The sequence below is a fragment of the Sphaeramia orbicularis genome, chromosome 12, assembly GCF_902148855.1.
Source record: "Sphaeramia orbicularis chromosome 12, fSphaOr1.1, whole genome shotgun sequence".
NCBI classification, from domain to species: Eukaryota; Metazoa; Chordata; class Actinopteri; order Kurtiformes; family Apogonidae; genus Sphaeramia; species Sphaeramia orbicularis.
Genome location: NC_043968.1, coordinates 18,024,860 through 18,041,912, shown reverse-complemented (window position 1 = coordinate 18,041,912; position 17,053 = coordinate 18,024,860). Strand labels below are relative to the sequence as shown.

The 17,053-nt window shown below is 37.8% G+C and overlaps 1 protein-coding gene across 2 annotated transcripts; it reads right to left on the bottom strand.

The window, feature by feature from the left end:
* Positions 1-465: 465 nt before the first annotated feature.
* pitpnb (phosphatidylinositol transfer protein, beta) lies at positions 466-16,954 on the bottom strand. 2 transcript variants are annotated; one of them, XM_030148864.1, is made up of 12 exons: positions 16,902-16,954; positions 12,846-12,876; positions 11,571-11,716; positions 9,885-9,976; positions 9,599-9,606; positions 9,078-9,152; positions 8,894-8,977; positions 6,434-6,511; positions 6,219-6,323; positions 5,859-5,981; positions 5,616-5,702; positions 466-3,331 (listed from the first exon to the last, which is right to left on the bottom strand). In XM_030148864.1, exons 1-11 carry the CDS (start codon positions 16,919-16,921, stop codon positions 5,655-5,657), a joined length of 810 nt encoding a protein of 269 aa, XP_030004724.1. In that variant the 5' UTR covers positions 16,922-16,954; the 3' UTR covers positions 466-3,331; positions 5,616-5,654. The 2 variants fall into 2 exon arrangements, with proteins under 2 accessions (XP_030004724.1, XP_030004723.1); XM_030148863.1 differs by lacking the exon at positions 5,616-5,702.
* Positions 16,955-17,053: the final 99 nt, after the last annotated feature.

Here is a 17,053-nt window from a genome sequence, read left to right as displayed (position 1 = left end):
CCTACAGCAATTCAGCACTTTCACATTTGAGTTATTTATTTACAGACAAAAATACGCACCTTGTAACTGTAAACACTGTTCATGGCATTAGAAATAACACTATTTATGTGATACTTGTTAATACTAACCCTGAGCACGTTTTGATACTGATAAGACACAAAGTACTTTTACTGGAGAGTGCACAGGATGATCATGATAACTGCATCAGATAAAACTGAAAATAGTTGTGAGTAAAGTTGTTTGTCTTCTATTGTTCAACAGAAGACAAAGAACAACTGAAAAAGTGCATTATTTACAATTTTTCTTTTTTTTTTTTTTAAACCAAATTATGTTTTTCTTGGTGTAAACAAACCAGCCGATACCCAGAAGTACAGAACCTGGTACCATACTTCTGTGTGCCCTAGACTATAACCACACCACAAAAAGAAATTACATTATCAACACACACAAGACAGGAGACAGCTCACAGAATTTATTTGTTCAAATTTATTAGATATTCTGTTATGTTCCATTGTCTAGACCTTCTGTCACAGCTTAAAAGCTGTGAAAAAGAAAAAAAAATGAACTAATTGTATTACATTCACTACTAATTCCCCTGAATTTTGCCATATCAGAAAAGAGAAAAGTGAATACATTGTGAATCTTTGTCTTTCAAAAAATAAAACATAATAGTATAACAGTAGATTTTGCAAGTGTGTATTCATGACTAGAATAAAGAAAACAGTATTTTGGATTCCATCTGTTCCCTAAGTGTCCATCCCTCCCCTCACAGTCATACCCTGGCTGGCATCACTGGTAATGCTACAAAACTGTACATCACACAGCTAATTCTAGTCTACAGGGAGACTTCAGTCATTATCAAACACAGTCAGACTGTTCACTCCTCAGGAGTAATCTGAGGTCGAGCTGAAACTGGTCTGATGATGACAAGAAGCCTCCCTGTAAAGGTTTCCCTTATTGTCTGATGCAGTTTGAGAGCTTCTCCGAAGCACTGATGTGCTGACCAAACAGAAATAATGATATCCAGAATAAAAGATTAAAGGAAGGAGAAGAAGGAATAAAGGGATGGTTGAAAATGCAGATCCAAATTAATTTGTTAGTATGAAGAATATGCATTTTGTTTAATCTTTGTGTATAAGTGGTAGAATGGGTCCATGTCATGCTTGTACAGGTGTTAAACATGTCTGTGTTCCTGCAGTTCAGACACCTGGCACACAGTTTTACACCTCTATCTCCTAATCTGTACATCTGTACATTCATTAGCATGGATGAGGTACAGTTAAACTATGGCATGATCAACCACACATGGACAGTACAACTTGTCACACTGTCATCAGACAGCATACTGTCCACAGAGCTGACGTTACCCGCTCTGACAATAACAGAACTTCATAAAAGTTACTTTTACCAGTACAGTATTGAATAATAGACCTGACAGCGCATAGTATCAGTCATTATTTGTATATACAACTTGTCCATTTCTATAATAGGCCTACAGAAAAGTACACTTACAACTCTCTTTAAACCTGTCAAATGTAAACCACACAAATAGGTTACATCAAAATCTAAGAATTTTGGAGACACTTGTTCTCATACCTGATCGAATAAACATCTTATAAGCAGCCCTATTACTGCACTAAGCTACCTCATGTTTGTACAAAACATCACAAAATATTTTACCTGCAGCCCAACTGGATCTGCAATTAAGCTAAAAGCAAAATAGAGAAAGCTAATTTGAGCAACCTGAAGTGGATGCAGCCAGAAGGTAGTGACGCGGGATAAAAACGCCATCTGTTTTCAGATCATCCCAAAACAGTCTAACAATAAAAATAAAATTTGATTAACCGTTGCCAAACTCATTTCATCCTCAACAAGATATAGTCAAGAAATGATCAGACAGACCTCATTCTTTCTTGTAGTTAAGGTACATGAATTGCTTAAAAAAATCACTATACATGGCAAAAATAAAAATAAAACTATACACCCAAAATGCTTGTCAATCCACAACTGCAATAAACATCGCAGATCTGCCTGGACCCGTTTGCTCTGTCAGTTGAGAGGGGAAAAGGTAGTTAAATAAAGATAAAAAAAAAAAAAAAAAAAACTACCTTAAATTCATGCACGCAGCAACGCACAATCTCTCATCCTCATTTGTTTTAGTAAAAAAAAAGCTTTTGTGGGGGCTGTGAGAGCCCTCCAGTTAAAGCCCTAGCCAAAGAGAAAGGACATGCAGCAACAGCATGAGGCAAGTTCAACTGGCTGTTTATGGGAGTGGCAACACTCCTTGATAGTGAAAGCTGAACATTTTCCATCTCTGTCCTCAGAGTGACAGTCATCAAAGAGTGAAGGCAGTTGAGAACAAAAACAAGCACACAAATGCACACACTAACACACAGGTGTATTGTACAGACTCTCTTAGAGAGGGCTAACCCCCTCTCTAATCAACACAAACAATCCACTTGAGCAAAGCTGCATTGCAGCGACTACACACATGCAATGACAGTTAGTGAGGAGTTGCTGTTGTCCACATGCACTTGTGACAGAAGAACGGGCCAGTCTGCATGTCCAGAAGTGTGTGCATGTGTGAGAAAAAATAATTATCTATCATGCATGAGCATTGTATTTGCTTGGAACCTTTAATAGGCATGATTTAGCCTCATCAAAACTATAAGAAAAAGACATCAGTATTTGCAACCAACTGCCAGACAGAGGGAACAGTGAGACAAGGGGGAGGAGATCTAGACAAAAATTTATCAGAACTAGAATATAGACTGAGAGGAGAGACGAGGATTAAAGTAGAGACAGTCAGTTATAATACAGGTCAGGTAATGAGAAGGTCAGGACACAATGGTCCCATATCTGCTAAAGTTATCTTATACCAATTTTGGTGGGAATCTGTATAACTAAAAACAACATTCTAATGAGTAAAAGGCTTGACTTTCTGAGTCATGGTTTATACACCTGAATAAAAACAAAGCCCATTGTAATAATCAACTAACAATTACATATCAGGCAATTTACGTTCTGTGCAAAGAGTTTTTTTTTCTTTTTTTATGTATGCAAAACCATTTATTTTTTGTTTTTTTAATTTTTTTTTTCTGAGTGAACGGGAGGCGTGTGATTGGGGTAGAATCTGTACAGTACTGGTAACCAATCTTTTCAAACCCCCCAATGAATCATGTGAGACAGGAAGAGAAGAGCAGGCGTCGGGGGCCACTTCCTCATCGGTGGTGGACGTGTCTCTGATGACATCATCATGACAGGGTTTGGTTGATTTGCCTCATTGCTCGTGAGCAGCACTGGTGCCTCGAATCGGACCTTTTTTACGCAGCTGGGAAAGGGACGGAGAAGTAAGACGTTTTAGGTTCAGTTTAGACATTTGCATACAACAAAAGAGGACAACATTTGTGAAATCCAGGGACACCAAGATGAGCATCCTCATTCCCAAAGTCACAGAAGAGCAGAAGGAACAGAAACAAACAATCAGGAGGAGCATGAGGGAGCTGTAAAGAATGTTAACATGCGAGTGACAACAACCAGTGAGTTGATCAGAAGCAGGCAGAATGAGAATGACTCAGACAGCACAGAATATGGCCCTATTCTTTAAGATGTGGAGTCAACTTTTTACAGAACCTTACAGAAACCTATTGTTAGGATTTTTATAACCATGAAATGTAAAGTAAATGCAGTAAAATGTATTTCAATGACTTGTTTCATTTCCAAATCATATAGCAGATAAATCCCACCTTGGAATCAGTATTTTTTTTTTTTTAAATTGGCATAAATTGGAAAGTTAACATCTTTTGTCATTTCAATTACACTTCCAGAATAAATAACATGCATAGGTATATAAAATAATTCTTATCTGTTATTCAGGTACTTTAAGCAAAAGGCATCCAGCCCGTTAGATACAGTACCTATCAAAAGTATTCACCCCCTTGGATGTTTTACCCTTTTGTTGCTTTCGTAAGTCAGTCAATAAAATTTGGCCTTTTTCCACACAAAAATTTATTGGAAAAAAAAAAAAAAATTTAATGTGAAAGTGAAAATCAATTTCTACAAAGTAATGTCAGTGAAACAAAAATATATACTGAAAAATAATTGTTGGCATAATTATTCACCTCCTTCAAATCAGTATGTGTGACTAGGCCACTCCGGAACATTTACCTGGTTCTTTTTAAACTATTCCTGTGTAGTTTTTGCAGTATGCTTCGGATCATTGTCTTGTTAGAAAAAAAATGTTCCCCAAGCTGTCATTCTCTTGCAGACTGAATAAGATTATTCCCCAGGATTTCGGTGTATTTTGCAGCATTCATTCTGCCCTCTACCTTTACAAGCCTTCCAGGGCCGGCTGCTGAGAAACAGCCCCACAGCCTGATGCTACCACCACCATGCGTCGCAGTGGGGGTGGTGTGTTTTTGGTGATGTGCAGCATTTGGTTTCTGCCAAACATAACATCTTGTCTGATGGCCAAAAAGCTCAATTTTCATCTCATCAGACCAAAGAACCTTCTTCCACTTGACCATGGAGTCTTCCACATGGCTTTTGGCAAACTCTAGATGAGATCTAATATGAATTTTCTTCTACAGTGGCTTTCTCATTGCCACTCGGTGGGCGGTAAAGAACCCAGGCAGCAGCTGCTACATGCAGTCACTACCATCTCAGCAGCTGAAGCTTGTAACTCCTTCAGAGTAGTCATAGGGGTCTTGGTGGCTTCTCTCAATCATCTCCTACTGGCACGGTCACTCAGTTTACGAGGACAGAGTCATCTTGGCAGATTCACACATGTGCCACATTGCTTCCATTTCTTGATGATTGATTCCACTGAACTCCAGGGAATGTTCAATGCCTTGAAAATTGTTTTGTATCCATCCCAACTTGTACTTTTCAGTAACCCTTTCCCTGCGCTGCTTGGAGTGCTCTTCTGTCTTCATGGTGTATTGGTAGCCAGGAATACTGATCAACCAGTCTCCGAACCCTCCAGACACAGGTGTTTTATACCTCAATCACTAGAGACACACCCATACCACTCTGGTGATCCTCATTTCACTAATTGTGAGACTACTGGCACCAATTGGATGGACCTCTATTGAATTAGACCATTAAATGGTCTAATTATAATTATGCAAACAACAATTTTTCTTTATATACTAATGTTTCAGTGACATTACTTTGTAGAAATCTGTTTTCACTTTGACATTAAAGAGTTTTTTTCCGATGAATTTTTGTGTGAAAAAGGCCAAATTTTATTGACCATGATTGATTTATAAAAGCAATAAAAGGGTAAAACATCCAAGGGGGTGAACACTTATGATAGACACTGTAAGTGATGGTTGTTTTTGCCTAATATCATCATCAAAAACTTATTGTCAGTGGCTCTTGTCATGTTAGACCTGGATCAGTTAATCCACACCAGAAGAACAGGACCAATGAGATGAAAGAGTGAAAAATTGTAACGATAAAGAAGGCACTGGGCTGGCAAGATGTAAAACAAAGGTTACAGTTTCAAACACTGCCAAACTGTTAGAAACTGACTTCAGAGGTGAAAAGAATGAGAAGAAAAGGGTGGAGAATGATCCATGCAGCGCCACCACCTTCCCATTGTTGAGACTTACTCAGCCTGCCTCTAGTGTATGACCTACAGCAGCGGACCTCTACTCGTCTGTTGCAGAGGTGCCTCGCACATCTCCCTTCTGACGCATCTGATGTGAAATTCAGGAGTCAAAGAGTTAAATGAAGCAGTTCAAGTTTGTTGAACGGTCTCCACTTGTCGAGTCAAAAAAGAGTCACAACCATCACCGGAATCTGCTGCACTCTTGTGTCTCATTGTGTAGTTGTGTATTTAGTGAGACAGTTACCTCTTCAAGCTCTTTCTGGGTCTCTTCTTCCATCCGCCTGATGTCCTCCATGGTCAAACCAAACCATTTGTCAATCCAGCAAAACAGCTGACGGTGGAAGTTGGTGAAAATGCGCTTTTCTTGCTGTAGAAGGAAGGAAAACCTTTAACAACTCTTAAAAGGAATCTATCTCTGACAGAAAATGTTTTTCTTTTTAAATAGCTACTTTCTTTTATTTTACTCCTGTCTGTCGCTTCTCCATTAATTAAACTACGGCTTCCTCAACTTTTTTTTTTACATTCATGTGCAGGAAATTTCAGACCACTGAAATATTTCAACACCAAGTCCATCCCATTGTGCAGATGCCAACAAACACATTACCCTGTGGATGAAGTTTTCCACTTTGGTCTGCAGACCCCACCATCTGAACTTGACAGTGACCAGTTTGTATGCACACATATATGGACAATCTGTCTTCAGCTCATTCTGCAGAGAAGGAAAAAAAGAAAAATGGTCATTTTAAAAACAGAGGACAGACCACTGCAAATCAGAAGAACAATGGCAGAGTATCTGTGCTCTCTGTTAGTGTTAGGTACCTTCCAGTCAGGGCCTAGAGGTCCTCGGTCTGTCTTAGCGGAGTGGAAAAGAGCAGGATCTTCTTCTGGTTTATAATCCTGAAGAAGAACAGAGGGCAAAAATGCTAGAAAACATCAAATACACACATTTCTTTCTCTTTATTTAACATTTCTGAGGATTTCTGGACCTTTATCGAACAGCTAAAAGTGAATGGGAAAGAGAGTAAGGGAATCATATAAAGTAACCAAACCAGGAACTTGTTACCTATATGCCCCCTAACCTTTCAGTTCTTGGGTGACCTCAATGTACAAATGTCTCTTGTTGAGTAAACAACACAGTAAAAAGTTTTCTGCATGGCCATGTAATTTTAAAGGTGGTATACTGTCACTGAATCCACTTTCTCCTTGTGTGTCTCACAGAGCAGATTATTCTAGTCGGTGCTGAATCTCTCATACTGAAGATGCTTAGTCAGACTCCAACATCCCAGCAATGTTCACACCCCTGTACTGGAACGCTGAAGAATTAGCAACAGCACCTCCAACCCAGGGTGGTGCTCACTAGGCTGTCTCAATCCATAAGATCTGCTGGAAAACAGTGGTGCATACCTTGAGCAGATGGACGTTCAGATTAGGCCTCAGCTTCAACGCTGATCCACTTAAGTAATTATTGTAGGAGAATAAGAAACACACCGTGACCCCAAGACAACTGTGACCCACCTGGATCAAAACGGCTTAATGCCTGCTTCTAGAGTTTAAATTAGTGTTAACATGATGGTTTAGGTCACGAGGTAAGAGGTGCCAATAATGGACAAATAAAAGGTTGTGAATACCAGGTTTTTTGAATCAGTAAAATTTAAACAGACTTAATGGTCCCAACACCTTGGAAATACTAAACCATCATTGGTGAAGTAGCTCTAGTTTTTCCTTGTGTTTTCTCAGTAACATAGTGTTTCTTTCAACTTTACAGAAAAGGCATGTGGAAACGTCATATGTTACAAGAAGGAATAGACAATGACTTCTTAATGCTGCTAAAGTGACAGTAAAATAAGAGCAGCTGCTGCCTTAGTGTTTCTGCAGCTGGTTCATTATTCACTAGGATACAGGCATGTTTTCAGTCACATTTGTAAAAAAAAAAAAAATAATAATAATAACAAACATCTGCACCAGCAGTTTTGATTTTCACAGCAAATTTCAATTTAGTTATAGTTTCCTAACTAAAATTAGTTTTAGTCATAGTTTAATCAGTAAAATTATGTTTTATATCTACATTCTATTATTTTTCTTTTCTAGGACTGATATGTGGTGGTCAAGGGATGTTTAGATGGACCTTAAGTGACCTTTACACCTTCAGTGTTGATGTGTAATTATAATTAGTCTGATGATTACCGATTTCACGGTTTTTGACAGAATAACTTACTGGGAAAAAAAATTTAAAACATTTCAATTTCACAGCAAGACTATTCTAGGATTACAGATGTTACATAGAGGCTATAAGACAAAGAGCGTCCCCGTTACAAGGATAACTCACAGCTGCTGCATGCAACTCCAAATTTCATGTGACAGATTCAAATGAATTTGTGAGAGTCTCATGCTACGTAAGTTAGTAGCTCTGTTCTGTGAGTTTACCTTTATGAAATTTCAGATGACTCAACAAATGTTGCTTCAAGGACAGATGTGGTTTAAAAAGTGCTACATTAACACTGTACAGTTCATGAGATATGTAGTGAGTGATATCCTGTTTAATGTCCAGCCAGCAGATTCAGTTGTGTGCATATACCCTCTGTTAGGCACAGATAAGCTCTGATATCGTCTCTGTCCAAAGGTATGTATTAATTGTCAAGCCAAAGCAGGAAATTGGCAGAAAGTTCTATTCCATTGTATTATTCCAGTCAAAACTCCTTGTTTTTGGATCAGACTGAGGCTGAATCATGTTTTTACCACAAGCTAACCACTCTGTAGATTCAGAACTAGGAAGATACCACTACCTCTAAAATAGACATGGTGCAGTAACTGTATTTAGTTTGACTACTGTCTTCACAGCTACCAAAAGTACTTGTAACAAAACAAGTCTAAACTTTGCAATTCTGTGTAGACATGGAATGGGGCAGTGGTGTGTATGGCCATTTATTTAAAGTGTTCATAGAGGTCGACTCAGACCTTCTGTATGATGTTTCTTTTCCCTGCTTCTTCCATGCAAGTGCTGAACTACCCAGTCCTCTACTACTACAGCAAGAACGAACCAGTGACTCACCGTACATCCTTCAATGCTCAATTGAAGGGACTTAGGAATGGCTATGATATGTTTATTCATGACATCTAGTCATTACATGAATTTATTGTTGCCATGTCATTGGCACCTATCACACACATATCTTTCTGGCTATATGTCAAATCTTTGAAATTTTTTTTGAAGAATAACCTCTGGCTTTTTCTTGGGCCAGTATAACAATGGAACCAAATAAAGCCATTAAAAACTCTCACCCCACCAGCCACTTCTTCTTTGCTTGCAATATCTATGGGAACCACCTCTACAGTACTCCACGTCTGCTCATCCAGGTCGTGGACCTGGATTATTGAGAAAGGGAAAGACATTGGACAGCAGGACAGATAGATCAGAGAAGAGATCATATGTGGCTGAAACTACAGAGCTGGGCACAAATCTTACATTTTCTATTGTTCCCATGTCAGGTTTGTGCCACGTCTCGATCTTTATCATGAAGTCGTCCTTCATGTACTCATTCTGAAAAGCAGGAGAAAACACATTGGTTTCATAATGCCCATTTCATAATGGGCATTTGATTTGTATTTCAGTTTATAAAGTAGCTCACTCTATTTTAAGCAATTACTCTGAATTACTACTAAACAGAATGAAGGCAGGTAATCTCAGCCAACAGAAACAGTTCAGAGAATGCCATGAATGGAGGGTTCTCAGGGATGTACTTAAATCCTACGGCTAAATCCAATAAACCAATCAGACGTTTAAACTAAAACAACGCTGGTGATGCTGCACTACTTGGCTCCGGTATATTTTTAACATGAGCAACAGAGGTTAGTTGTGCAATATCAAGCACTGATTACACATACTGACCATGACCAGATATTTTATCATCCTTATCATTAATAGGGGACCAGTACACATAATGAATGTGCAGCGTGTGTGTGGAGATCAACAGATTAAAAACTTACCGTAACAACTGCAGAGGAAGGACAAAGAGAAAAACAGGAGATAAATATGTTAGGACAGTATAATAACTCTTTTTTAAATCTTTAAATAAATTTGCAGACCACTGTTAAAAATCTTGAAGTGTAGAAAGTCCACTTAATGTCAAACTAACACTGCACAAAGGCAATACACAACCGATCACAAAAATTCTACTCTTAGTGGCAAATTATTAAATGTGGATTGTATTGTGTAAGAAAACTACAGTGAGCATTTATTTCTAGTTTATTTTGGCCTTTAGCTGCTACTTACTGGTACGACAGTATGGGTAGGCGTTCCAAGCCTTTTCGTGAAAAACTAATGCTCCCTCTGGTGCAATCATCTTCACATACCCAGGGACTTTACTACAATGATAGAAAAAGAAAGTAAGATTCTTGGCAAAAATACTGGCATAAAAACATTTTGAAGTCTAAAGTTCACCCACATTCAAACAAAAAGTGTTTTGTGATGTCTTGAATTTCAAGAACTGCAGCACGGCAGCTTTTATCATCTGAGGGTTTTTACACCAAACTACTAGTACTTTCTATTGTTACTCCTAGACTTAAGGAACTAAGACACATTTTGTTCATGTGCTGTTTAGATATTTAAACAGTTAGGAAGCCTTTAATATACTAGCGACATTGTACCCGTGGCGCCATTGTACGATAGCATGATAAGTAGAACTTGTCTGCTACCACTATCCATTTATAAACTACCATTTAATCATGCATTGTGCAGGTAATAATTTGAGCCAACATGTGAGGCATGAAGGGAAGAGCATGTATTTGTTTGGCCTGTCAAGCATGATCAAATTCATACAGCAGTAGTGAACTGCAGCCTTCACATTGTAGCATCATCTGCTAGCAGTAGAAATTTCATGAACGGCAGCATAACCACTTCTGAAAATGGAGTATGGTGGCAGGGATGAAGAATTCAAAGTAGAGAGAGGCTAAAATTGCCCAGTATACCTCACAACATTTGAATACGGACATAACAGTGTGCCTAGTAGATAGTTAGGTAATGTTTCTATGCATTTGGTGAGTTTGGTGGCGATCGGGCCTGTGAAGACTGAGCAAAATCCGTACAAACGCCTTCTTGTGCTGCAATGTCGATGGGACACAGAACGTGTATTATATAGGATTTAAGAGTTAAAGTAGAAACAAATAAGTCTGAAGCAAAAAAAACCCATAACGTGCTGCCCTTTTAAAACCCCTTGGCCAAATATAGTGTAAGATTCTGTTGAATGTTACTGCCCTATAATTTAGATTAGACTGTTTTAGTGTAAATCTTATTACATACATATTTATATGTGAAAGTACTCAGATATTATGACCGCACAGGGCACAAGGCCATTTGACCTTGACAAAGTAGGTCAAGGTCATCGATTTTCAATAGACTTCTGCTCCATGCCAAGATGCATCCACAGTATAAATTTGGTGCAGATATGTCAGTGCATTCTTCAGATATTGTCGATTATGTCGTTGAATGAACAGACAGACAAACAGCGGGATAGACAACAAAACGATTACAATACCCTTCGGCCGAAGCATAAAAAACATTTAATGAAGAAAATATAAATATGATCATCTTCCTACTGTCCATTGGAAACACCCCAGGTATTACATGCCTGCTTACTTGGTTTACATGTTTGGGGACTTTACCAGAGATAATGACAAAGCCCTGCCAGCTTTGTGAAGTTGGTATATGAGACTTTTCCATAGTGTTCACTTTACTTCATCATTATACTTTGAGGCAGCAGATACTCATCTTTCTCTCCATCTACAGCTGTAAGCTTTAAATTACAAGCCCTCTGTGATCATTTCCTTTTAAGCTTTACCCCTCCGCCAATTTGTCAGACCTGTGCCTTTTAAGGGTTTTCTGGACATTAGGCCTGATATAAATACATCTTCTGTTAGATAATAACTTGCCTGAGTGCTCCTTTGAAAATTGCAGACCTACCTCTTTAGATGGTAAATTTTATGTGTGTATTGTCCCTTCTCCCCATCCTTCTCATAGGGTTCATTCTTTAGCACCTCGATGCCTTCTCCTCCTCCCGTTTCATTCTTGCTGGCCTCAGCTACAGAGTACAGCTGCCCGACTTGATACTGGTACAAATAAGAACAAAAGAAGACAAACTGTATATACAGCTATAGCAGTAGAACCACTGATTCCATCCCTTAAGTAAGTTGCTAGAAAGACTGAATGTAAGGGTAATGCAGAGGCAGTGCCATTAACAGCCACTAGATGCTGCAGACTGTTAGATATAATACCAGTAAATTTTAGACAAAAGAAAACTGTGTTATTTAAGCATTAAAATGAGGAATTTTGGGTGAATGTTTGCCTCGGAGTATCAGATGCTAAAATTTGGTGTCTGACAATTAATCCAGCTTTTCCTTGTCATTTGAAAGCCAAGATGCTGTTGAGGTGTAAATGTCTTTTAACAGCCTGTGTTTGATGTTAAAAAAAAAAAAAAAGGACACACCCATGTTTTCCACAATCTGGTAAAATCCACCCACAATAAACTCAATAGGTTTCCATGGTTTACTGTTTCACAAGAGGAGAGACTTATGTAAACACAAAGTTATGAGTTTCAGACTTCAGGAATATAGAGTACAATGTGTGACTTGATGAGGTTTTGTTGAGGAAGATGGGACATATGGGATAATAGCTTGAGCTTTTATCTGCCATTGGAAGGCTTTTGTTGGCATGTTATTGCAGATGTGTATTCTTCATTTTAGTGCTGAAAAATAAAACATGTCTCCTAAAATCTCTCCGCTTTGTCTGTGGACTACAGTGTGTTTTTTTATCATGTGAAAAAGGCTTTGAACTAGGGCCAAACTATGATGTCAGTGGATGTCACAGCAGGGTGGAGAATGAAGTGAGGTCTCAATAAAAAGAATTTTCAGGAATAAATACATCATAATAAGTTAAGTCTGCACAAAACATTTGAAAGCTATTAAGAAATGGCACAAAGGCTTTAGTCTTAAAGGTTGTGTCCACAGACCTCTCTACAATCCACCACTACCAGTCTGTCACACCAATAACAAGCCTTTCCAACAAAGGCTATTCTGTCTTAGCATGCAACCAAACCTAAAGCATGAGTGCATGAGCAAAATGGCTTCATTTTGTCAAGGAAAGGAGATAAATACAGACCTACAACTATGACAGTCCCAATAAAACGTGACTCAAATTTACTGTGTATGCAAAAGAGGTTAAGGAAATAATAGTACCCACCTCTTCCACAGAGACCGGCAACACTACACGGCTGAAAGAAGGGAAAACAAGGGAAAGGTGGGGCAGGAAATGGAGAGCGAGATACAAATAAGTTATTTGAAAGTGAAACATATCAGCATCTCATTACCATAAGAACATTGCTACAGTTCCAAAACACTTTGGCCTGGGCAGTTGTTGATGATCAATTATTTTTACATTAATTCATTAAAATGTTATTATTCATTATTCACTCAAACTCATTACTGCAAGTGTGCAAAAATTATACTTGTATTAATATTACAACGAATGATTAACGACATCACAATCTGTGAATGCAATATGGATCTAATGTGAATCAACAAATGCTAAAATAAAAGAGACACAAAAATGTAAGAAATCTCATCATTCACTTGTAAGTACTAAATGCTAAGAAAGTGACAAAAATCTCCCAGTCTGAATAATAATATGTACCTAATCTACAAAAAAATCATTTTGGAGAAGCATCCCAGCAAAAACAGCATAGATGAAAAAAAAAACAACCTCCAAACAGTGAACACTGAGAACAATGGACAAAGTAAACACAAATTTGATTTAGTAACATTCAACATTACAAGTTGAAAATTTGGGGAATAATGACAGATCGTCTGAGGTAATGGCCACATAGTGTAATTAGGAGATCTACAGAATTTAGGGAGAAATGGTATCCTAGAATTAAGTCTCAGATTATTGAATATTTGATTTGATATTCTGTTCTATTCTAATGAGACACTGACAGTGATGACTTGTTCTTTTTTAAGGCATTAATATGCTTTAACCAATCAAACCAAGTAAATAAATGATGTTAAGGCCAAAATATGCAATGACATTAGTATTAATAATACAGCACACTGCCATCAACAGTACACAAACCCCACTGTAACCTGCACGTAAATACACATAGCCTATATAAAGGATATTAGAGCTTAATCATGGAATGAGGGAATTCTCTAAATAGACACAACGTAAAAGGGACTTTCTTGCCTGAAGCTTCCTGCCCTCTTAGGCGCCTCCTCCTCTCAGAATTCATCTGAATCCTTTGCTAAGATTGGCAGAAGCAACACCCCACCCTTAACCTAAACATAAAGTGATTGATGCAGCCTATTGTGGACAGTCCACAGTCTAAATTATGCACTAACACACTCAATCCAGTCTACAAAATCACAAAGTCATATAAATAAAGACCACTTAAAAGCTGTAATTAACAATTAACAATATGCTGTTTTTATTTAAACACAGCAGTATGACTTTTTAAAGAATGAGAGCAATCACATTCATGAATGCTAGTAGTATACATGTCATGCTAAAAGAAAAAAGGATGAAAGCTGCACTTCCGCGTAAATGACACATACTAACTTAACTTTTTATTAATAACAAAAGATGTGCACTACAAAAGGAACACATACCTATAATTTTTGTATGAGACAAATCATAATATAGCCTATAGCTTGTTATGATTAATTACACTGTCAAAGACAAAGCCAGATGTTGGCACACATGAGTCCAGAAAAGCAATGTTATGCAAACTAAGTGCAATGTTTGTACTTTTGGCTCAACATCGTTGTGGAACCATTGTAACAGAGAATTTAATATGTTTGCTCTGGTAAAATGTACTTGAGCATCATCTACTGCTTTAGATTTTGTCAGATACAATGTCTTTGTTACTGTAAAAGGTTGAGAGTTTGGACTCAAAGTCTCCACAGCTGATAGTTTCCTTGACTGCTATCACATGGGTATTTCAACAGTTCAGTCATTTTGCAAAGATGCTTTAATCCCAAAGTATTGAACCATCATCAAACTGACAGTTCCAACAAAAAGTAAATGATTATTAATCAAAACTATGTGTTTTGCTTCAGCAGGAAAATTAAACTACGTCCAAAATGTACTATGTCAATTTCTGGGAAAATAAACCTTTAAGTCTTTAATGCTTTTTAAAAAATGTAAAACATAATATGCTCAATGTCATGAAATTATTCACAATCCGAATCCTTAGTGTTTAGTATCACACTTTCATTCTGTGTTTAAATTAGACATGTTCACATCGTGACACAGTCCCTATGAGATCAAAGATAGAGGATCTATGTCAGAAAAATATTAGGCAGACTAAACAGTACCTTGTCAGATATTAATGACAAACTGAAGTTAACCTATGTAGCCTGACCTGCAGTTATGCAAGCCTTGTTATATGTGCCCAGGCAAATATCTGCAGCACAGGTACAATGGTGCCCGATCACTGAAGAGCACATCAGCATTTACAAGTTTCAATAATGAGCAGATAAACACTACTAGAAAAAAATGCTAGATTGCCATTTGGTGAATCAGATGTTAATCAGGCTAGCATGTGTTGGCCAGATAAAGGCTGAGACATAACTATTTACAATTTAATTTCGTCCAGAAATAGTTTAAGATTATATTTAAATGGTCACATGTACACCTCTCTTACCATAGTTTTACAAACTAACAAGGATAAAATTCACTATCAAGATTAATATAAGGTTGATGTAATAAGATTCCTCAACTTCCACAGTGTTGTTTGCAGCAGGTTTGTTACTGAATTTTGTTAGCCAACAAAGGCATGCCAAAACATTTTTAAAAACACAAGACCACGGTGATATAACAGAATTAATTTAGTTATCCACTCATATACTGTAGTCACAATACAAATAGTTTTAAACTGTGAGACAGCTGAGACTTCTGTAGATAATGCCCTATATTGATATAGATATGTTAAATGAGTGCTTTTTTATTTAACATGTTATCGATTGTGTGTAACAATTATAGCCAACTGTAATTACAGCTGTGTTACTGATGGATAACTTTAAATGAATTTATGAATTTGTAGAACCTGAAAATAAGATAAACTGATCAGAAACTCAGTATGATTATGGATTACACTTTGAATAAGACAAAAGAGATATATTATTACACAGTTACCTGACATATTAAACGTGACTTTCTAACGAGCGCTGCTGTCAATTACAGTACATCTGGTCTCAATAACAAAACGTGCTACTTTTATCTCTTTAATTATAGTTCGCTTCAGGCAAAATAATTTTGAAAGTCGGCTAAAGGTTTTGCTTAACAGGAATTTCCAGCTGTGATTTGTGGTAGCTGAGCAGAGGGGAGTTAACCCAAGCTAACAACAGGTACCGTTAGTATGAAGCTGACACGGGTTGGCTTTATCATACATGATAACTCGGTTTATAAAAACATAAGAAAGGAAAACCTCAAAGATTGAGTATTATTCTATTACTCTGTTATTACCGGTAACGTTAGTATTAAGCGCACAGTTAAAGGGCTACAGTAAGTATTCATCATGCTAGCGCCAACAAAGTAGAAGCAAAGTAGTTGGTCCTTCCATAACCTCAAGCTAGCTTGAAGGGTAGAGCTGATTCGTTATACAGGCCACTATTACAGAATAATTCCTGAACTTTGTTGTAGCTATTGTGAATGTTAACGTGACGTTGCGCAAATACTGAATATAAAGTGTCACTGAATGTTAAATGTGTAGATAAAGGGTGTACTCCCGTTGCTACAAACTGCAATGCTAGCAGTTAGCCGGCTGCTACCGCTAACTTAGCCAGCTAGCGTTAATGGTAAATCCGTAGAAGGAACCTTAATCTGTCACTCACGGGACTAAAGCTTAACATTACGGCACTTTAGACAAATAACAGGCTGCTGGCTGGCTAGCTGTAATTCTGTTAATAATATATCCAAGCATCAGACCCAATTTAACCCACTGAATGTGCAGATGGTGTGTGTAAACAGTACATCGCCTTTCTCTAACTCGTTTTCATTAAGAAGCTAATTACCGTTAGCTTGAACTAGCAACGCCTAAAAAAGACCGGTGTGTCCCGTTATCCACGTCCTGATCCACCCTGGTCAAAGCTATGCTTTTACGAGCTACCGGACAGCAAGACCCAGTGAACGGCAGCAAGAAACAAACCACGCACGTTTATTCTTCAATAATAAGCCCCTTGACAGATTAAAATACACATATAACTGCGCAAAATACATTTTAAAATAACACTTCAGACTCACTATTCCTTGATGAGCACCATCTTCGTCACCCGGGCTGCGGCTGCGCACTGGAGTCGTCACCACAGAATTATCAACAAGTTTGTTCCGCCCTCCGGAAAAAATGTGATTGGCTGAAAACGCCACACCATTCCTATGTACAGTATTTTATATAC